At 42.3% G+C, this 23,198-nt stretch overlaps 1 protein-coding gene across 2 annotated transcripts in view; it reads right to left on the bottom strand.

Annotated features, from left to right (window-relative positions):
• Positions 1-808: 808 nt before the first annotated feature.
• LOC143974587 (signal-transducing adaptor protein 1-like) overlaps positions 809-23,198 on the bottom strand; it is a 167,614-nt gene continuing 145,224 nt past the window's right edge. Inside the window, exons 10-11 of one of the 2 annotated variants that reach the window (XM_077476135.1) lie at positions 11,879-11,930; positions 809-1,948 (exon numbers count right to left, since the gene is read on the bottom strand). In XM_077476135.1, the coding sequence (XP_077332261.1) occupies positions 11,914-11,930 (17 nt within the window). In that variant the 3' untranslated portion in view covers positions 809-1,948; positions 11,879-11,913. The remainder of the gene's footprint in view (positions 1,949-11,878; positions 11,931-23,198) is intronic. The other variant, XM_077476134.1, reaches the window with a different exon arrangement.

The raw sequence follows: 23,198 nt of genomic DNA, 5'->3' as shown, positions 1-23,198 counted from the left end.
TGCCATTTGCTAGACACTACAAGTACGGGCCTCCTAGCTGAAGTTCCTGCCCACTCAAACTGCGTTTCTAGCTGCAGTGGGCGAGCCCAGACACCACACCTAGAGAAAGAGAAAGTACACTGCATACTTGCACAAAGAATGAGCTGGATGGGCCGTTAGGGGGCACACACTTGTAGCAGCCAACCCATCCTGAAAATAGAAAAACAGGGAGGGGCTGGCAGTTTTTGTGCAGAACACCTCCCCCCCCCATATGTGAAAGAAAGGAGAAGCAGCATTTTAAAATGAGGGCCAGTGGTATACTGTATACCATTTTTCGGGAATCTGCAGTTACACAGGGGAATGTTCATAAAAAAGTTACTAAAAGTGAATTTTACATTTTTGGATCTTATAAATACTGGCTTTCAGAAAGTCAGTGTCTATAAAGGAACGTCTGAAGACTATCGACTCGACTTGAAGAGGTGACACCAAACATGGAACTACCTTATTGTCTCCACTATCCTGTGCTAAGCTTTGCTGATCATGTTTCTTTATAATAAAGGAATACTATAGGGTGACCTTTTGACACTGTTAAAAATATAGCATCATTTTAGAATATTGTTGTTCTTTTTTCTTTTTTTTAAAATAAATACACAATAACAGCATGTCTGATATCACTGTTTCCTCCCAACTCATCAATTCAGAAATGATAGTGGTAGACTGACAAAATTCATCAGATTGCACACCAGCCCCTTGGTACAGTCTCTACTAGGTGTGGTTATTAACCCTTTCATTTTCAGGGAACAGTGGACTGTAAAGTGTAGTCATACAATAATATGCATATATTTATTTGAAACTGTTACTATCAAACTGTACATACCACAAACAAATATACAGTTACTTTATTGCAATGAAAATGATCTTGTTGGCATTGATGCATTAAGAGTAAAACAATGGCTAAAATATTTATCCTGCACAAAATGCTGCTACCAGTTCCCTTCAATGCTGGTCACATGTTTGAAGGCCTAGGCCAGAGATGGCGAACCTTGGCACCCCAGATGTTTTGGAATTACATTTCCCATGATGCTCATGCACTCTGCAGTGTAGTTGAGCATCATGGGAAATGTAGCTCCAAAACATCTGGGGTGCCAAGGTTTGCCATCACTGGCTTAGGCACTTGGTTATGTAATCTCTGTTGAAAGGGACAGAGTTCAGATTTGTTGGTCTTCCTGTTCCATACAAACAGGTGGAGCAGAACTTCATCCAGAAAAGGTATGTATTCAAGCCCTCTTGTCACCCATCTATCTATCTATCCTAACAAGACTATGTTAAGATTGTGTTATCATTTCACTATAGGCCAATTTTATTGTTTAATTCCTGGATACCACAAAAGCTGAAATTAAAAGCTTACATTTGCAACTGAAGTTCACATTGGCCTATTATGGTGCAACACATCTCCAACCTGGAAACCAGTGTGTTGCTGGTGGTGCACTTTGCTTATTATATTTAGGTACTAAAATCATTAAAAATTAACTTTGTTCACGTATGTTTATGCAAATGTAGCACAAAAGTGTAAACCATATACAGTATATCATGGTTTGAAATGAGGAAGTTAATTCTAGAATCTCTAATGCAGTATCATGTCAACTGGTAGATAAAACATTTTAAAAAAGATGGAAAAGATAACTACAGCATTGTATTCTAATGCCTACTAAAAAGTCTATATTACTCAAAAGATGTATGTTAAACTGGAGAAGCTGTCGATGAGCTTTTAGGTCCTTCTGGAAGTGTGAAGATCTGTTTGTACATAGGTGGCCGGAGCTGTTTTTTAGGGGTTTTTTCCCATTGGATTTTTCTCTATTTGTTCAATTAATCAAAAAACGAATTCTCGAAGAGTATGTAACTATACAAAAGGGAATTCATTCCTTTCTGTATCTGTTGTCCAAAGGCTTTGTCCATTGTAATACATGATCTGTAAAACAAACATACACTGTTATCATTCCTGTTGAGGTTGGACAGTTGCACAAGTTAATAACTGACTGATATAAGGGGGTAATAAACAATCTATGCTGTTGTATTACTGGGAAAGTACAGTTTAAAGTCTGTAGTCTTGATATCAAACCTGGTTCCTATTTTTTTCCCAAGCTATTAAGGTTTTGGTGTATTTAATAAAATGTATGTTGCTTCAGACATCCAGTTATAGTGGCAAGAAAAAGTATGTAAACCCCTTGAAATTAAAACAGTATTAAACCCAAAAGTAAACATTATATTGCAACTTGCCAATTATTAGATGTGATGGCTGCATTTGTTTTCAAAAGAACTAGCTCTCTTGCATATGTACCAGTTACAAGGATGAGACAAACGATTTAACACTGAGAAGTGCTTACAATAGTCAGCTTTTTTTTAATGTAAGACCTTTATCCCAACAGGAAAACACAGTTGCTCTAACTGCTTATAAGGAGTTAGCTGGAATTTGGCTTCAATGTGTTAGCCCCTGTACACACGGTCGGACATTCTGCCAACCAAATCCGTTGGATTTTGTCCGACGGATTGTGTCCGAAACTGTTGTATACACACGGTCGGACCAAGTTGTCGGAAAATCCGATCATTCAGAACGTGATGACATTATTTCATTACGATGGGACTATGTTCAGGCTAGTAGCCAATAGCTTTGCTGTAGGAATTTGATCTGAGCATGCGTGGCACTTTGTCCGATCGGAATTCTCTACACATGAACGGAGTATGTCCGATCGGACCAGTTTGTTGTACAATATTTCCAACAAGTTGGAAAATTGGGTCCGACGGATATTCCGACGGAATCAGTCCGATGCATACCACACACAGTCGGATTATCTGACAAACACGGTCGATAGTACACATTCCGACGGATTCTCCGACTGTGTGTACAAGGGCTTAGCGTGTTTAAATCTAAATCCTCTCCCCCAGACTGACAATGCTACTGTCCAAATGTGCCCCTGTGCGCCTTCATCCAGAGTTGGAGCACTCTTACACAGGAGGTGTTACTGATCAGATCACCAGGTGAAAGCAGAGGGAAAAACACCTAAAAAAAGATGAATGCAGCCAACACATATAATGATTGGTAAGCAGAAATATACTACATTTCTGGTTTTGTGGTTAATGCCACTTTAACTGGTTTTCTGCAGTAATTTGCCATAAAATGTGATCTGATCCTCCTCTAATTCCCAACAATAGACAAGCACAATGTTCTTAAAGCAGCACTTCACCCAAAAGGGGAAGTTCCGCTTGTATGCATTCTCCCCTCCCCCTACACTGCCACTTTTTGGGGAGGTGGAGGGAGTGGGTACCTTGTTTTGACAGGTTCTTGTCCCCACTTCCGGGTCACATCTCCGTGGCGATCTACGAAGATGTTCAGCCCCCTCCTCCTTCCCCTGCAGCCTTCTGGGACACAGACAGGTGACCCAGAAGACTGCAGGACCATTCATGAAGCCCAGCACGGATCGTGCATGCACAGTAGGAAACTTTCTGTAAAGCCGGAAGGCTTCACTGCCGGTTTCCATTACCTAAGATGTTGGCGCCTTCACACAAAGCCGATTAAAGAATTGGCTCGGGTGTGGATATCACTGGATCCCTGGACAGGTAGGTGTCCTTATATTAAAAGTCAGTGATTACAGTACTTGTTTTAGGGGAAGACTGGAGCTCCTGCACTGTCCCTCACTGGCATTCAGTGCCCCACATGCATCCGGGACTGGTATTGTGAAACAGGGAACCTATGAATCATTTTTTGGTACTAAGAGAGAGAAAAGTAGACCCACAGAGTTAACGCTGTTCTATATTGTCCCTGGACATGAGGTGGCAGATTATGGTTAAGCTGGTGAAGCGGGACACAGGCCCTGCCGTGTCCCCTCAAAATGCTGCATTCGGGAAGGAAGGTGTACAGTGTCAAGGGAAGAGTGCTCAGTGAATTAAGGGTTTCTGTGCAAAGGGGAACGGCTTTAATGCTGATTTTCACATAACCATGGCCTTTGCCTATCTCCCAGGCATTAGCGCATCAGCGAAGGGTTCCTGCCTAGGGAAAGTAGGCCCCTACCACACGATCACCGCCAATTGCGGGTGTAAAGCTTTGCAGGCTCCTATAGGAACAAATAATAAATGCAATTTTTTTTCTCCTGCACAAAGATGTACATTAATTATTTATGTATATGTTACACAGTTGGCATGAGATTACCTAGTGATGGCCATAAACTACTTTAACAAACCGGGATTAAAAACCTGACACATGTTCTAACCCTTCCACATAAGTTTTGGCTTTAGATACACTTTAATTCGTATAAAACAACGGAAGCATTTTTCAATGGATGTTATCTCAGTTAACTAAACTAGTATTAGTAAAAATAGCCATTTCAAACTGTAAATCCATTTTGTTTCATGATACAGCTCTGATTGATAAACACTGCTGTGAATGCCAAGACAAACTGCCAACTCTACAGAGTCTGTGTGTTCACCACTCCTTCACCTATTGTTTTACCTTACAAAACAACTTTACCTGGCCGTAGCTAGAACAGTTTTCTCTTTCAAACCAACTGTTAAATCGTAACAGTAGGAGATATATGGCATGACCTTCTATTGTAAATGCTGCCTGCCTCTGACTTCAAATTTGTTACTAACATTTTTTTTTTCTTTTAAATAACAAACAGGTTATACTCACCTCCTCTTCTCGGGTCCTCTGGCGGCGATCTTGGCTCATCCTCTTCTAAGTGTCCCCATAGCAAGCTGTTTGCTATGGGGAACACGTTGTCCACGCGCTCCCACTTCTTCACTGTTGTGGGTTTAGTAACACTTTAAAAAGGACTTGTAAAGTCTCAAGGTATTTCACCTTAATGCTGCAGCAGCCCCCCCCCCCCCCAGAGCTCCCCTTTTTCTTACCTTAACCGGCTCCAGGCACTGTCTCTGTCCTCATTAAAAAGATTGAAAGCAGCGGGAGCCATTGACTCCCAAGAGTGCCCCCAGGGAATATGGGTCTCTGTGGGGCACCCAATGAAGAGGAGAAGCCAGGAGGACCAACAGGACACCCCAGAAGAGGAGGATCGGGGCTGCTCTCTGCAAAACCCTTGCACAGAGCAGGTAAGTATAATGTGTTTGTCATTTAAAAAATAAAACCTTTACAATCACTTTAAGGCTTCATTCACACGGCTGTAAAAAAAAAAAAAAAAAAAAAAAAAAAAAGAAAGAAAGAATAAACAAGCATTTTTTGATTACAGATCTGTATGTAGCTGCATTGTTTTTAATAGAGCCGTTCACGCAGGTCTGTACACATGAGCTGCTTTTAGATCCGTAACGCAGAATCCAAAAATCTGCATCTAAGAAAATGCGCTTTACACATGTATATGAGTTTGTAGTTGTGTAAATTAAGTATAAACAAAGGGGAAGAATAAATGTATCATTATGTACACTTGCCTGTCTTTACACGTTTATATATACCTGTACATCTATGCGCAAGTATTTTGCTGATTATTACACAGGAGCTTTTCTCGTAAAAAACACGTGTAATAACATTGGTAAAATTTGACGGCCCTGTGAATAAAGCCTAATGCCTCGTACACACAATCTGACTTTCCGACAACAAAACCGTGGTTGTTGAAGGTTGTTGGTTCCAACTTGTCTTGCATACACATGGTCACACAAATGTGGGCCAATATTTACGTACGTAGTGACGTACAAGACGTATGGCGAGCCAATAAAAAGGAAGCTCAATAGTCATGTGATATCTCCATTACAAGCGCTAGTTTTAGAAGACCGAGCGCTGCCAGCTCATACATGATTGTACTTTGGACTTTTGCCTGACAGACTTTTGTACACACGATCGGATAGTCCGACAACACACATTTGTTGGCGGAATATTTGAGAGCATGCTAGCCAACATTTGTTGGTGGAAAGTCCAACAACAATTGTCCGATGGAGCATACACATGGTTGGACTTAGCGCCAACAAGCTCACATCCAACATTTCCCGTCGGAAAATCTGATCGTGTGTACATGGCATTAGGGTACTTGCACACTGTACTATTATATGGACATCAGACATTCCTGGCAGAAAAAAATGTGAGGATGGGCTGTATAGCACTTGTGCCTATTTGTGGGTATACTTGCACACAAGCATAAAAATTCTTCTAGCTTTATTTTAATGATAAGATAACAGTAAAGTTATCCCACTTTTTTTTATACTAGTTGCATGTTTTTCGTTACAGAGGAGGGCTAGGGCTAGAACTATTGCTCGCGCTCTACCGATCGTGGCAATACTTCACATGTGTGGTTTGAACCCCGTTTTCATACGTGGTCATATGCTTCTGGACGGGAGCTCGGCGGGACAGAGCGCGTTTAAAAAAAAAAATAAAATTCCCTTATTTATTTCACCTTTTACTTTTTATTTTTACACTGTTTAAAAACAAAAAGAAAAATCTGTCACTTTTATTCCTATTACAAGGAATTTAAACATTCCTTGTAATAGAAAAAAGCATGACAGGGCCTCTTAAATGAGATCTGGGACAAAAAGACCTCAGATCTCATATTTATACTAAAATGCCATACAAACATTTTTTTTCGTCATTTAAAAAAATGGAAAAAATAAAATGCCCCTTTAAGTTCTATGGGCGGAAGTGACGTTATGACGTCGCTTCCGCCCTGCAGTGTTATGGAGACAGGGCCTCTTAAATGAGATCTGGGGTCAAAAAGACCTCAGATCTCATATTTATACTAAAATGCAATCCAAACATTTTTTTTCGTCAAAAAAAATGGAAAAAATAAAATGCCCCTTTAAGTTCTATGGGCGGAAGTGACGTTATGACGTCGCTTCCGCCCTGCAGTGTTATGGAGACTGGTGGTGGCCATTTTCCCCTCACTCATCTCCATGTCAGCCCAGGGGACAGACGCGATTGCCTCCGCTGCTGCCGACAGCTCTGGTAAGTGATGGAGGGTACTAGATCGTGGCGGTAGGGGTGCCCCTCTCCCACCATAGATAAGTGATCTCGCAGCGAATCCGCTGCAGAGAACACTTTTATCTTGTACCTGACCACCGGCCGAACACAGGGATACTAGGGTTATGGCAGCTAGCTGCTACCATAACAACGATATCTGTCCCCAAAGGGACGTACATCAGCGTGCTGTGGTCCAGAAGTGGTTAAAAACTACGGGATAATGGTGTTGTGGTAACTTGCACCAAAAAATAAAATAACAAGCATAATAATATTATTCTTAATATCACTAGAAAAAAAAAGCCTTTGAAAATTTGTTTGCCATAACTCCATCAGTATCACCAGCAAAGTAGCTTCATTATTATCCCATTGACCACTGGGCACTTAAACCCCTTTCCTAACCAGATCAATTTTCAGCTTTCGGTGCTCTCACACTTTGAATGACAATTACTCAATCATGCAACACTGTACCCATATGAATTTTTTGTCCTTTTTTTCTACACCACTGGGTTTTTATTTTTTGTGCTATAAATCAAAAAATACAGAAAATTATGTATATAAAAAAAAAAAAGTCTGAGTTTCTGTTAAAATTTAGCAACTTTTTTTGGCCAAAATTTATACTGCTACGTATCTTTGGTAAAAAAATAATCAAAATCGGTGTATATTATTTGCTCTGTGTGAAAGTTATAGAGTCCACAAGCTATGGTGCCAATCTCTGAAAATTGATCACACCTGAAGTACTGATCTAATTTCTTGAGACCCTAACATGCCAGGAAAGTACAAATACCCCCCAAATGACCCCTTTTTGGAAAGTAGACATTCCAAGGTATTTCGAAAGAGGCATGGTGAGGTTTTTGAAGTTGTAATTTTTCCCACAATTCTTTGCAATATCAAGTTTTCTTTTTTTGTTCACAAAATTGTCATGTTATCAGGTTTTTTCCTCACACACAGCATATGCATACCACAAAGTAACCCCCAAAATACATTCTGCTACTCCTCCTGAGTATAGCAATACCTCATGTGAGACTTTTACACAGCATGGCCACATACAGAGGCCCAACATGCAGGGAGCACCAGCAGGCGTTGTAGTGGCATACATTTCTTATTACACATTGAGGCACTGTTGTAGCATGGATGTAAACTGATGTGGCATGGATGTGGATGGCTGGGTGGGTATGGCTGAGTGTGGGTGGGGTGGCTGAGTATGGATGAATGAGTATTGCAGAGTATGGATGAATATTCCTTAGTAGGGCAGAGTATTGCAGAGTATTTCAGGGTATTGCAGAATATTGGCAGAGTCAGAGTATGGGCAGAGTATGGATGTGGCTGGAATGGGCACTGAGCAGCACCGTGGGCACTACACATCCAGCCCACAGCGCTGCTGTTAACAATCTCTCCCCTCACACTGTACTGATCGGTACAGAGAGGGGAAGAAGGAACCTGACATGACGCCAGTCTGTTGTAATTGCTCCATCATTTGACAGAGTGATCACGTGGTAAACGGCTGATATCAGTGGCCATTTACCGTGATCCATTATGCACTGAGTCTTCTGGACCCGGCGGTCACGGATGTTTCCGGGTGCGCACCCCAGGGGGCGCGCAGGAGCAAGATTCTGTGAGGACGTCCATAGACGCCCTCCCAGAATAAGCCGACCATGATGTAGCCTTCTTTCGGCTATGGCCCGGGCAGCGTGTGGCTAAAGAAGAAGAGAATGTGCGCTGCATTTGGAGATTTCATAATTTGCCATGTCATGAATGTTAATTCTCCATTACAAACTAGTTTACAAGACCAACCGCTTCTGGCTCATCCTTGTTTCCGAGGATGCGTGCTTGTACTTTGGACTTTTGTCTGATGGACTTGTGTACACACGATTGTAAAATCCGACAACAGATATTTTAAAGACTGCCATCCAACATTTCAACAACAATTGTCCAATGGAGCATACAAACGGTCGGATTTTCCACCAACAGCCTGTCATCACACAATTCCTGTCAGAAAATCCGATCGTGTGTACGAGGCTTTAGAGCAGGGGTCTCAAACTGGAGGCCCTCCAGCTGTTGCAAAACTACAAGTCCCATCATGCATCTGCCTGAGGGAGTCATGCTTGTAACTGTCAGCCTTGCAATGCCTCATGGGACTTGTAGTTTCGCAACAGCTGGAGGGCCACCAGTTTGAGACCCCTGCTTTAGAGCATATGCCTGTAAACTCCTGAAAAAGCCATAGTGAGCATAAACACATTGGCCAACATAGAGGGGAGTTTCCAGACAGAAAAGCTTTAAAGGCCTGTAGGAGCAGCTTCTTCGAGATGCAGTGTGCGTGAGCCCAACAGTTTCAGGTCAGTGACTAAAAATGTACAGTAGTAGGCAATGGGGGTCAGCATGGCAACCAAGGAATTAGCAGTCTTTCGAGGAGAGATCAACAATGACCTTTTCGGAGGGTGTTTTATAGGCAGTGAGAAAGCGTTATGTTACCTCCCCACCACTTGTTTTACCACTAAAAACCTGCACCACCACACCACAATGAGGTTGTAGGCCAGTTACGGCATGGCTCTATTCAGTTGGATGGGTTGCATTCAACAGGTGGTACTATTCCCCAAAGGGGGATTATTTTTTCCATTTTGCACTGTTGTCACAGCATGTGCACACACTATGCACTGCATTTTCAGCTGAAGTGGTTGGGGGTCATAAAAATGCAGCTCATGTTTTTACCGGCCCCCCAATTGCAAGTGTGAACTGCAGCAAGCGGCTACATACACTGATGAAATACATACTGCATACTGTAAGGCCTAGTTTACACTTGTGTTCGAGGTGGGGCAGTAAAAATAAAATATGGTTTTACTGCCCTCCGACTGCCCCCATAAGCTGTAGAGGCAGCTGGATGGGGCTGTATACATTCCATGGCTGCAAAGCAAAGTATACCCTTTCAGCTGGCAACCCCTACTCATTCAGCTGGCCACCAGCAAACGTGACTCATTCATATTACGATAGGAAGCTAATAGTGCTTTCATGGAAAAAGTCTGCCCCTCTGACTATTTCAGCACGGAAGGCTCTTGTTAACAAAGCTGCCCCCTTATACTAGGCTACTTACACTAGCAGAGGAATACCACATAAGTTTGATAAAGTGTGAGGTAGTTGGATGAACATTACATCCACAGTGTCTGATTAAGTGCCTATTTTTTAAATGACAATGTTGTTGGTATATTGAAGGAAGGGGTTGTATATTGGATGGCTGAAGGAAATATTTACTCTCTTACTACGATTTATGTATTGTACATGGGAGTCTTTGATCTTGTTCTTATATCCATGGGTATTGGTCACGGGGTTATACAATGAGCCCAATGCTGAAGAAGTGTATGTTGAGTTCTTGTGTGTGGCCCATTTGGGCTATTTTTTCCATTGTATTTGTAATTGTTATTGCAAAACTTGGAAAAAAAACACAATACGACCTATTCAAGTAAGTGAGGCCCTGCCACAATGGTACCTTGTTGCAGTGTGGGGTTGCAAGTTTTTGAGGGTTAAAACTGGCAGTGAGGAAACAACAGCTGCCACATCTGTAAACAAGCTGTAAGGTCTTTTAACTGCTTTCTATTTCTGTCCATCCAGTTGTGAAATTTACACAGCTCTGACACATAGCACATCCCTCACTGGCAAGAGAGTGGACCTGACCCTTCTCTGCTATAGCTTCACTTTCACTTACAAGTCTAACCCCTCATATCCGGAATTCCTTAACAAATGGGAGTCCGACTTGAACTCTCACCTTTCTGATGAACAGAGAGATAAAATATTACAGCTTGCTCATGTTTCTTTAATTTCCTCTAAGAAAGCCAAAATGAACTACAAGTTGTTGACAAGATGGCACTATACCCCAGCTGGAACAAATTTAAAAGTTCTGCTAGATACAAGGACATTATGTTTGTGACCCCTGAAAGTGCATAACCAACCCCTCCCTCTTAACCATTTAGTCTCTAGATATGTAGACTTAGCTCATTGTTATGCAACCTTGCTAGAGTTGTGATGCCATGCGAAGTCCATCGACTACCAGCCTCTTATATTCTTTTCTTCTTATTTCCTCTCTTTCTGATCTCACCCTTTCCCCTCCATTTGTTCTTTTACAATTCCTCATATCCCTCCTCTTCTTATATCTATCTCCCTATTCCCCCAAAATCTTCAACTGTTCCCTTCATTTATACGTGAAATTGCACTTGCTAACCTCCCACCCTCCTAGACGCAGGTCAATACTCAGAATTGTATGTTCTTTAATATCTGTTTTTTTCCATTCCTGTGTGTCTCTGGACAATGTTTACTTTATACGTTCATGCATTTGTTTTTCTACTTTGCAACCTTCATGTCATACATTTTGTTTGCCTTTTTCTTTGATCATTAAACACTTACAAGTCCCCAACCCAACCCTGTGACTGGACATTGAAAGGAAGAGCAGCACACTGATTAACTCATCTCTCTGTTACTTCTCTCTCCTCTCATAAGAGCATGTTCCTTGAACTGTAGCACACTCAATTGTCTACTGTTGCTGATTCTCCCTCCTCTCTCTAAGCTCCGCTGTAGAGATTATACAGTATACTGAAAGAGGCTGATACTTGGTCAAATTAAGGTACACTGCTTACAAAAATACATTTGATAATGTATTAATTATCAAAGAGCTGCATTCATTAGTGCCCTTTTATATCTACCATGTGTTCAGCTATAAACGCTTGTCTGAGCATGGTTCCAAGATTCTGAATCCAGTCCCAACATGTATAAGCCTTAATTATTACATGTACCCTTTCCATGTGCTAATCTATAATGTATGGATGCAAAGAATGTTCCTGCAGATGTATGCACATTTATTACTGCACATGTGATTAGCATTTTTATTGTTGTGCGATAGTAAAATGGCAAGAATTGTCTGAAATGCTGCAATATAAAAGGTTATTGTTTTACATGAACATAACTTACCAAAATTCCCCAACTATATGTGTATCACCTGAATCCTAGTTTCCTGGAAATACTGATAAAGAAAATGGTTTAATTAATTACTGTAGGTCACAAAGAAGGTTTTCTAAGTCCTCAAAACTGCATATAAACAGAGAATGAACACCAGCATAGCAATGTCCGTAAAGCATTTGAAAAGTAATGAGCTGAACATACCTGGGTTCGGAGAACATGCCTAAGGTTTGGGCACTGAAGCTAAATCCCATTGAAGTCAATGGGAACCAAATGTTAAAAAACAGTAATGCACAAATTTCTAGGCTAATCGTCAGGATGTCAGGAGATTGAAAAAAAAAAATGGAACGAGGGCTGAGCACCGCCCTGGGGAACATGGACCAAAGGAAAAACAAAAAGTTAAAAATCAGTTTGGCAAGGAACATCAGTTTTAGTAATGCTTTAACTAGATAAAAATAAAGATGTAGGCATGATAAAGGGAATCTATGCTGATATATTTGCTGCACTGCTGACTTCCCCTTTTGGCTCCAAAAGGTTCCATATAACTGTCCCGGAACAAGTATACAGACAAGGAGTTCTGTGTTATCTCTGACTTCCCAGGCAAAACTTATTTTGAGTCACTGAGGTTGATTTACTAAAGGCAAAGAAAGTTTGCAAGGGATTTATTCCCAGAACTTGGGGCTGGTGCAATCTGCATCAAAAATGCATGCAGTGTTTTCCATGTATTCCAATGACCCTCGTTCACACCAGTGCAGTGTGTTCTGGTACAGTCAACAAAAGTAAAACATTTTTTTCTGCATGGAATGCATCTGGAATATGGCAAAACACATCAAAAACCAGGGTGGATAATAATCGATTATTTAAAAAAAAAAAGTTTTTTTTGATTTAAAACAGATTTTTTTTTTATTTTATATCCAATGTATTTAAATAAAATGCTTTTGTAGTTTTTTTTTTTTAATTTAAGGTACATTATTAATTTAGATTATTCAGCATGAAATGAAGCTTAGTTACAGTATGTAGCATGAGGCTGTATATTTGAGGCTGTATATTCTGCAATATTTACTTTTTAATTTTTTTTATTTGCATTTTTGGTAAACTTATTCACTGCATTAATACATTTCACAGTAACCATGACATAAAACAAAGTTCAGGATTATTCCTTTATCCTATTGTTTTGCAAATCTATGTACACTACAAACAATAATGTGCGCTCAAACAAAACAAACAAAAGAAAATCCAGGAAAAAACATATGTGACTATATAAACCTAGGTGGCCCAAGGTATAAATGAATATATGGTGGATGAACAATCACTGACGTGAAAATGTAGAATAATAAAAAAAGGATGATAAGTGTAATATAGGTGAAAAAAAAATTAGGCAATGTTCGAAGTTACTCAAAGTTCATGACTGAACATCATAGGTAGTGCATCATAGAAAATAAATCCCATAAGGTGAATGAAAACGTGATCTTTAAAGTGCAACCACAAGTGATACGGTTTGCATGCATACCAGAAATGGTGGACTTATATACTGTACAGCATGTGAGTCAAACAGGCAATCATGAGGGAAAACCTCAATAGGATCCAACCCGGAACAGTCGATGTTTAGAAAATGAACCCCCTCTGTTATTTATTGTATTGTATCCTTCAATTATATGGGCAAATCACTATGACTCTACGAGCATCACTCCACGAGCGATTTGCCTTTACAATTACAGATGCAATCGTATTTTTATTGGTAGAAAAATAATACCCTAATTATACATTAAACCTACCATACAGTGTTACACTATGTGCGGCTGTTTGTTTTTATATATATATCTATCTATATATATATATATATATATATATATATATATATATATATATATATATATATATATATATATATATTTATATATCATTGCCAAACACTGCAACATCTGACAGGGTCCACCGCACTTCTCCTGCCTTCTAATGTTGGAACCTCTCTCTCAATACCAGATGGGGCTCATTTTCTAAACATCGACTGTTCCGGGTTGGATCCTATTGAAGTTTTCCCTCATGATTGCCTGTTTGACTCACATGCTGTACAGTATGAGTCCACAATTTCTTTTTTTAAATCAGAAGAAGGTTTTTATTGACAAAACAGTAGCGTATGTATGCTATGCATTACATTGTAACATGTTGCACTGTCGCCAACACACATTACCCGCAAGTAACTTATCGACAATAGGTTAAATGATAACTTATTGATGAAGCATATAAGAAATAATCATACACATCTTCATGACGTTTGCTGTGTATCTATGTAAAGATATTCGATGAAAAAAATAGAACCTCTAAAAACAAACAAAAAACAAACATCTATACCTATTAAAATAACTTTTAGAAGATAGATACATATTTTCATGTGCCAACCTTTCTCTAACAAGATAATTCCTTGCCATCTATTGCTCAACCCTCCAATAATCTATCTAACACTAGTTGATATGGCGCAAGCCCTGCAATGTCTAGCCATGTGTCAGGGCTGGCTTAGCCCTTCCTCCTCTGGGCTGGCCACTCAGCTGTCGGCTAATTGCCAGCTCTCTTCTCTTTCCACAGTTACCAGCTGTTCCCGATGATGCTTGTCTGTCCTGCCTATTTAAAGCCTTCCAGATCACTCTTTCCTTTGCCTTCGCGTTGGTCACATCACAAGGAACCATCTCCTGCTGTTTGTTTCAAGACTGGTTTGCTGACATCCCTCCTGGCTTCTTATCCTGCTTGCAGTTGCTCTCCTTTGATCCCTGACTTCTGGACTGGCTGATTACCCGTCCTGGTTTATGAACTTTGGACTGGCTGACTACCCGATCTGGCTACTGGACTCTGGCTATGCTTGACAACGCTTTTTTCTATTTACCTTTTTATTTTTATTAATAAACAAATGTGATTTGATTGTACTTCTGTCTCAGTATGTTTCATGGTTCCTGACACCATGGCTGCCATATGGAAAAAAAATTTGGAGATTTTCTATGGAGATTAATGGAGGTTAATTCTTCTCTAATAATCATGGAATTGGGGGGCGTGGCCTGAGGCTGCATGAGGTAAGACGTTCCTGAGCTGAGCTCCGCTGGAGAGATCCTGATTCTATGATCCTGTCCCTCTTTTTTGTAGAGCTAATCACCTGGTACTTTACCTGCAGTGCCTCGGGGAACCCTGGAGAGATGTCACTGCCTCGCAAACAGGCGACACAGTCACAAAACTTGACAGATTCCGCCGTCAGGGCGGAGACACATAGGCTAAAGATGGCGGCTCTCCCTCCTCCTGTTCTACCTCCCGCACTACTGTTAAGGCAGAAATCCTGGAGGCGAACGCTACCTGCCAGACCTTTCTCACTACGAGGATTGAAGAAGTGAAGGTGGATATCTCCCTACTTCACCAGGTTATGCAGTGTTATATTCTTAATATCTAAAATTTAATTTGGCTTTATTATACTTTATTTAGAATATGAATTCTCCATAATTGTGTGTATGGTAACTCTGAATCAATTAATCTCCATATTATGACTTGCTGAAACTGAAGTAAACATTTAAAACTTGTCAGGATTTTGATGAATATAGTAAATCTTATATATGCTTTTAAAGACATATTCCTATGTAACTGATATTTTGTTTAAAGTCTAAGATTCTGCTTCCCCCACTTCCTGTCATTATAATAGTAGTCTGTATGTCTGAGTGATACCAGATGTTAAATAGCTATGGTAACCACTCCTTAGCATACACCCTTGGGAGGGAGTGTTAATTAGAAGGGTGGGTTTATTCTTTTGGCGCAAATTTAGAAGCTTTGAGTTGATATAAGCAAAAGCTAGTTCGAAGACGGTCCTTCTGCACCTACACTCAGCTATGAATATATCCATCTATTTCAGCACACAGACTTTCAGCTACTCCTCAGCATACAAAGGGTTATTCCACCATTTGTAAAAGGGAAGACAATAGAACACATGGTCTAACTTGAAGAACTCTTTTTATACCTTTTGAAACGAATGAACAATACTAGAATTTTATCATTGTACTATTTTTGTAAGTTTTTTTTTTTCTATTTTGGTGTGTACAATAAAACACACATTTTGATTTACGCTGACTCAGAACTAATTAATAAAATTCGTCTCACAATCACAAGTTTGTCTTATCAACGATATATATATATATATATATATATATATATATATATATATATACACATATATATATATGACACTTTTTACATGCAGCACCTGCGGGAAAGAGTTGGTGAGTCGGAGCAACATCTGGGACGCGTGGAGGAAACCCTCCTGCATGAGTCGGCAGATCAGGCACACCGCTTCATTGCCCAGTTTCAGCAGAAACGGGATTATTTGGAGAATCGCCCAAGGTGGAACAATCGTCACTTCATAGGCCTCCCGGAAGGTCAAGAGTGTAATAACCCGTCCACATTTCTGGAAGATCTGCTCATCAATACCTATGGCAAGGAGGCCTTCTCGCAATCGTTTGTTGTGGAGCGCGCTCATTGGATGCCTTAAAAAAAAACACTTCATGGAGCGCCTCCATGTGTCTTTATTGCCAAGTTTCTAAACTACAGAGATTGTGATGTTATCCTACGCCTAGCCAGGGAAAAGGGTAATATCCCCCTGTACAACCATCAAATATTTGCCTTCTCCACGGAAGTGCAGAGAAAATGCAGTCAGTTCACCTAGATCAAGCAGCGTTTGCAAGTCCGCCACCTGAAATATGCCATGCTATTTCCCGCTCGTCGCCGCGTGGTCGGAGAGGACCGCATCCATTTCTATGAGGAACCAGGAGCTGCCTTAGACTGGCTCGATCAATTAAATCCTGCTTGAGCCGTGAGTACTGTGCAATCACCTGCTTTGAATTTCCCCTACCTACTTACAGTGGTGTGAAAAAGTGTTTGCCCCCTTCCTCATTTCCTGTTCCTTTACATGTTTGTCACACTTAAGTGTTTCGGAACATCAAACCAATTTAAACAATAGTCAAGGACAACACAAGTAAACACAAAATGCAATTTGTAAATGAAGGTGTTTATTATTAAAGGTGAAAAAAAATCCAAACCATCATGGCCCTGTGTGAAAAAGTGATTGCCCCCTAAACCTAATAACTGGTTGGGCCACCCTTAGCAGCAACAACTGCAACCAAGCGTTTGCGATAACGTGCAATGAGGCTTTTACAGCGTCCTGGAGGAATTTTGGCCCACTCATCTTTGCAGAATTGTCCTAATTCAGTTACATTAGAGGGTTTTCGAGCATGAACGGCCTTTTTAAGGTCATACCACAACATCTCAATAGGATTCAGGTCAGGACTTTGGCTAGGCCACTCCAAAGTCTTCATTTTGTTTTTCTTCAGCCATTCGGTGGTGGACTTGCTGGTGTGTTTAGGATCATTGTCCTGCTGCAGAACCCAAGTTCGTTTCAGCTTGAGTACACGAACAGATGGTCGGACATTCTCCTTCAGGATCTCTTGGTAGACAGCAGAATTCATAGTTCCTTTTATCACGGCAAGTCTTCCAGGTCCTGAAGCAGCAAAACAGCCCCAGACCATCACACTACCACCACCATATTTTACTGTTGGTATAATGTTCTTTTTATGAAATGCAGTGTTCCTTCTACGCCAGATATACTTGGACACACACCTTCCAAAAAGTTCCACTTTTGTCTCATCGGTCCACAGAATGTTGTCCCAAAAGTCTTGGGGATCATCAAGATGTGTTGTGGAGAAATTGAGACGAGCTTTGATGTTCTTTTTGCTCAGCAGTGGTTTTCTCCTTGGAACTCTGCCATGCAGGCCATTTTTGCCAAGTCTTTTCCTGATGGTGGAGGCATGAACGCTGACCTTAACTGAGGCAAGTGAGGCCTGCAGTTCCTTGGACGTTGTTGTGGGGTCTTTTGTGACCTCTTGGATGAGTCGTCGCTGCGCTCTTGGGGTAATTTTGGGCGGCCGGCCACTCCTGGGAAGGTTCACCACTGTTCCATGTCTTCGCCATTTGTGGATAATGGCTCTCACTGTGGTTCGCTGGATTCCCAAAGCTTTGGAAATGGCTTTATAACCCTTTCCAGACTGATAGATCTCAATTACTTTCTCTTTCTCAATTGTTCCTGAATTTCTTTGGGTCTCGGCATGATGTGTAGCTTTTAAGGATCTTCTGGTGGACCTTACTGTGTCAAGCAGCTCCTATTTAAGTGATGCTTTGATTGTGAACAGGTGTGGCAATAATCAGGCCTGGGTGTGGCTAGAGAAATTGAACTCAGGTGTGGACAACCACAGTTATAGTATGTTTTAACAAGGGGGGCAATCACTTTTTCACACAGGGCCATGATGGTTTGGATTTTTTTTCACCTTTAATAATAAACACCTTCATTTACAAATTGCATTTTGTGTTTACTTGTGTTGTCCTTGACTATTGTTTAAATTGGTTTGATGTTCCGAAACACTTAAGTGTGACAAACATGTAAAGGAACAGGAAATGAGGAAGGGGGCAAACACTTTTTCACACCACTGTATATGATGCTGCCCACAACCCCTGTTTACCAGTTTCTCGTTCACTGGGGGCACTGAACTTGTGTGTGTTTTTTTAGCCCCTGATATGGTGCATATGCTACTTTTCTTTTATTCTAGTGTACCCTACTTATTAATACTTCTGGGCAGCTTATTGACCGGGTTGCAACATCTTTAACCTATAGAACCACACTATAGATATCATCCTTGGCCGCCGGCAGGCATGGAACAGCTCTAGGTTTGGATTTGCATCTCAAATCTGCTCGGGAATAGGGTGCCTTTGTCCTTCCTTACGCTTATACTATGGCCAGGCTGAAGTTTCTCACGTGGAATGTGCATGGTCTACGTGTTAAATTGAAACACACTGCTGCTCTGTCCTTTGTAAAGATACAACATGCAGACATCATAGTTTTTCATGCAGCAGGCACTGCGGCAGCCCTGGATTGGATGGGCATTTCATGCCACGTGCACATTCTTTTCCAGGGGTGTCTGTGCTCATGGCCAAATCAGTGTACTTCGAACTTCACACAGTGGTGTCAAACCCCCAGGCCAGATATATTTTCTTGCTTGCCAAGATGAAGGGTGATTTATTGCTATTATTAGCATGGTATGTTCCACCTTATAATTCCACTATCCTCAGAGAAGGTTTTTCATTTATGGCCAAGTATCCATCTATACCAGCTGTCTGCCTGAGAGACTTTAATATGGTTGCAAATCTGTGTCTGAACCGAATGTCCCAGGGGCTACAGTCTCAAATGCCAGCCCGTGACACCAGGTTAAATTGCCTATTGACTAGTTTTAACTTGGTTAATACTTGCCAATACTTACATCCCACCCTTCAGGCTTATTGCTGCTTCTCTAGCTCACACTCCTCTATGTCTCATATAGACTTTATATGGCTGTCCCATACTTTAAACCCCAGGTTGCGGGCTGGCGCGAATACTATCAGATCATTCCCCGTATTGGATAGAATTATCCTCATATACTGCCCCCCATCCTTGAATTGGAAATTGAATCCATTCTGGCTAACTATTCTCCCTGATAGTGACAGATTGGCCCTGGAGTGGACAATCTTCTTCAATAACAATGCAGATACAGCCTCTCCTCAAGTGATCTTGGAAAACTTTAAGAAACATGTTAGACTACTACTTACTGAATCCATCTCTAGGTTTAAACTAAATTCTAAGCCTGATTATGTTAATGCCGTGACTCAGTTGATGATGTCGGAGGACCGATATGCCTCCTCGCCATCGCCTGACTCCTTGGCACAATTGAAACTGCATACCAGGGTGGTGGATCAGCTGTGTCAGGAACGGCTAAACATGTTGTTTTTTAGCAAAATTAAGATCTTTGAACAGGGAGAGCGCCCTGATAAACTACTGGCCTATCTGGCGCATCTGGACTCCAGACCCCCAGTGGTAATTACAGTACACTCAGACATGGCAGGTGACATTACAGACCCCGCTGCTATCGCCAGGGAATTTGTGCACTTCTTTCAGGAAGTCTACACGTCTAAAGTGCATTATCCCCACAGGATCTCTAGAACTTTATTGAGACACTAGATCTCCCCAAGTTAAATGCTAAACAAGTGGATGTGTTGGAGGCTCTGATCTCAGAGGATGACATTACCCTTGCCCTAGCTCAGTTTACAAAGGCTAAAGCTCCTGGCTCTGATGGCCCGCCCATTGAATTCTATGGCCATCTTTCCGATATCCTGGTCCCTAGACTTCTAGCCCTTTATAATGCTATATTTGAAGCTGCTACCCTTCCTGAATCTATTCAGGAAGCTGTCATAGCCCTTATCCCTAAACCAGGTAAGAACCCCCATCACCCAGAATCTTACAGCCCCATTCCCTGCTCCAAACAGACATTAAAATCTTGTCCAAAATCCCAGCTCTACGCTTAAATAAGGTTATTCTTTCATTGATACATTCCGATTAAACAGGCTTCATGCCGGCAAAAAACACAGCACTCAATACCAGACACCTCTTCATGAACCTAGGCTAGGGTGGTAGCAAATGGTTTGACGTCTGGCGCTTTCCCACTTTCAAGGGGGATGTGGCAGGGCTTCCCCATATAGCCCCTTCTATAAGCACTGGCTGTGGAACCCTTGGCGGTGGCCCTTAGGGAGCCCCCTGATGTTAGAGGGTTAAGATCTGGATCTGTGGTGGAAAAGGTAGGGCTATATGCAGACAACATGATCCTTTACCTGGCTGACTCTGGCCCCTCCCTTTCAACTGCGTTACAGATCATAGAAAACTTCAGTAGATTCTCAAGCCTTAAAATAAACTGGGACAAGTCCCAGATTCTCCCTATGGATATGTTTCCCCCATCTGAAGACCAGGCTAACATGCCCTTACTCAGAGTTAGCACTTTTAAACACTTTCAGCAACACACAAGTGGACATGCCCACACACGACCAGACTTTTCCGGCGGACTAGGAGCGGCGGACAAACCACCGGACTATGGCGGGAGTCCGCCAGACTTTTGAAATGAACGGACTTGCCCACACACGGAGGAAAGTCCGTTCATTTTGAACGCTGCTCCAGGTAGACGGAACTAGCGGAGGAAGTCAATGTTGCCACCTTCGGTCGTTGGCCCCGTCACCTGGTATGGACTTAAAGGGGAAGCCCTACGCCAAAAAAACGGCATGGGGGTCCCCCCAAAGTCCATATGAGACCCTTATCCGAGCATGCAGCCTGGCCAGTCAGGAAAGGGGATGGGGACAAGCGAGCGCCCCCCCCCTCCTGAGCCGTACCAGGCCGCATGACCTCAACATAGGGGGGTGCTTTGGGGAAGGGGGGCCCTGCAGCCCCCACACCCCAAAGCACCTTGTCCCCATGTTGATTAGGACAAGGGCCTCTTCGCGACAACCCTGGCCATTGGTTGTCGGGGTCTGCAGGCGGGGGGCTTATCGGAATCCGGGAGCCCCCTTTAATAAGGTGGCCCCCAGATACCGGCCCCCCACCCTATATGAATGAGTATGGGGTACAATGTACCCCTACCCATTCACCTGGTGAAAAAAGTGTAAATAAAACACAACACAAGGTTTTAAAATAATTTATTGCACAGCCCCGGTGGTCTTCTGTCTTGGTGGTCTTCTCACCGGACTCCTCTGCTATCTTCTGCTAGCTCTTTTACTAGCGGAGGAGCCCGGCTTTCTTCTTCGCCACCGCCGCTGCCGTCTGGGGGTCTTCTTCTGACTTCGGGGGTTTTGTCCCCAGCTTCGGTTCTTCTTGCCGGGCCTCTGCTTCCTTCTTCCAGCTCTTTTACTTGGGGTGGCCCGGTCTTCTGTCGCCGCTGTCGCCGCCTTCTCTTCTTCTTCCTTGAGATGTTGACTCAACGCTGTCTCTGGCCGCAATGACAGGGACGCGTTGTGCGGCGACTTATATAGGGACAAGGGGAGGGGTCACCGGGTGATGTCCCCGCCCCTTATGATGTCACAGTCCCGGAGGATGCTGGGACTGTGACATCATAAGGGATGTCGTAAGGGATTCCGATAAGCTGTCCGCAGACCCCGACAACCAACGGCCAGGGTTGTCGGAAAAAGGCCCTTGTCCTCATCAACATGGGGACAAGGTGCTTTGAGGTAGGGGGGGCCGCAGGGCCCCCCCTTCCCCAAAGCACCCCCCCATGTTGAGGGCACGTGGCCTGGTATGGCTCAGGAGGGGGGTGCTCACTCGTCCCCACCACCTGCTCGGACAAGGGTCTGATATGGACTTTGGGGGGACCCCTACGCTGTTTTTTCAGAGTGGGGCTTCCCCTTTAAGTCCATAGCACGATGGGGCCAGCGACGTGTCAATCTCGCCGTTGACTTCCTTCGCTAGTCCCGTCTACCTGGAGCCACATTCAAAATGAATGGACTTTCTTCCATCTGTGGGCAAATCCGTTCATTTCAAAAGTCTGGCGGACTAGCACACACATGGGCAGATTGTCTGCCAGATAGTCTGATCGTTTGTACGTGGCATTAGGTGTTCAGGTTTCTAGGGATGTAGCTGATTAGGTCTCACTGAATGTGGAGCCCCTTCTTCTGATTAAAGCTAAAACACAGACGTTGGCCAAATTGCCGTTGGGAGTTATGGGCCGATTGGGACTAGTCAAAATTATACTTTTACCTAAAATTCTTTATGTACTATGGCACTCCCGGTTTACATTCCTCTTAAATACTTTAAAAACTATGGACGCTTTGTTACAATCTTTCATTTGGCGGCCCAGTAGACACAAACTATCCTGGAAGGATCTTCAGATCCCAACTTCCCTGGGGGGCTTTGCAGTTCCGGACTTCGAATCATATTACCTGGGGGTGCAGCTCTCTCATTTTTATCATATTGATAAGACTGACAAATGTAGCTTTGGTATGTCACCCAGCGGACGATTTTCACAACCATTTTGTATGCGACCTGCTGTGTGGCCTGCATGGCTCATTGGAGCTCCAGACCGCTCTGGCCTTTTATTTCAGCTACGGATCTGGGATCTGGCAGTGTCCAAGATGGGGAAAGACCGGGTTCCATGTTAATACTCCCTTGTGGTACAACAATAGACATGTGCAGACTGAAATATTTTGTTTTGGAATTTCATTTTCGTCCAAAAAATACATTTATTTAGTTACTACCGAAATTCATTTTTATTTATTTTGTTTTTCGTTAAAAAATTGCATTCGTTCGAAAATCCAAATGGATTAAGGTCGAATCTGTCACTGAAGGCTTATGGTGTCTGTCGAATGTTTAAAGAAGATTCGGTGGAGCAGCGAAACTCACATTCCCGGTCGAATATTTTGACTACAAGCTATAGTAGGATTCTAATGTTGTACGTCTTCTATGGTTTTTTTA

This window comes from Lithobates pipiens, unplaced genomic scaffold (assembly GCF_037356315.1).
Source record: "Lithobates pipiens isolate NorthernLeopardFrog02 unplaced genomic scaffold, aLitPip1_a1.2 Scaffold_13, whole genome shotgun sequence".
Lineage (NCBI taxonomy): Eukaryota > Metazoa > Chordata > Amphibia > Anura > Ranidae > Lithobates > Lithobates pipiens.
This window is presented reverse-complemented; position numbering and strand designations above follow the sequence as displayed.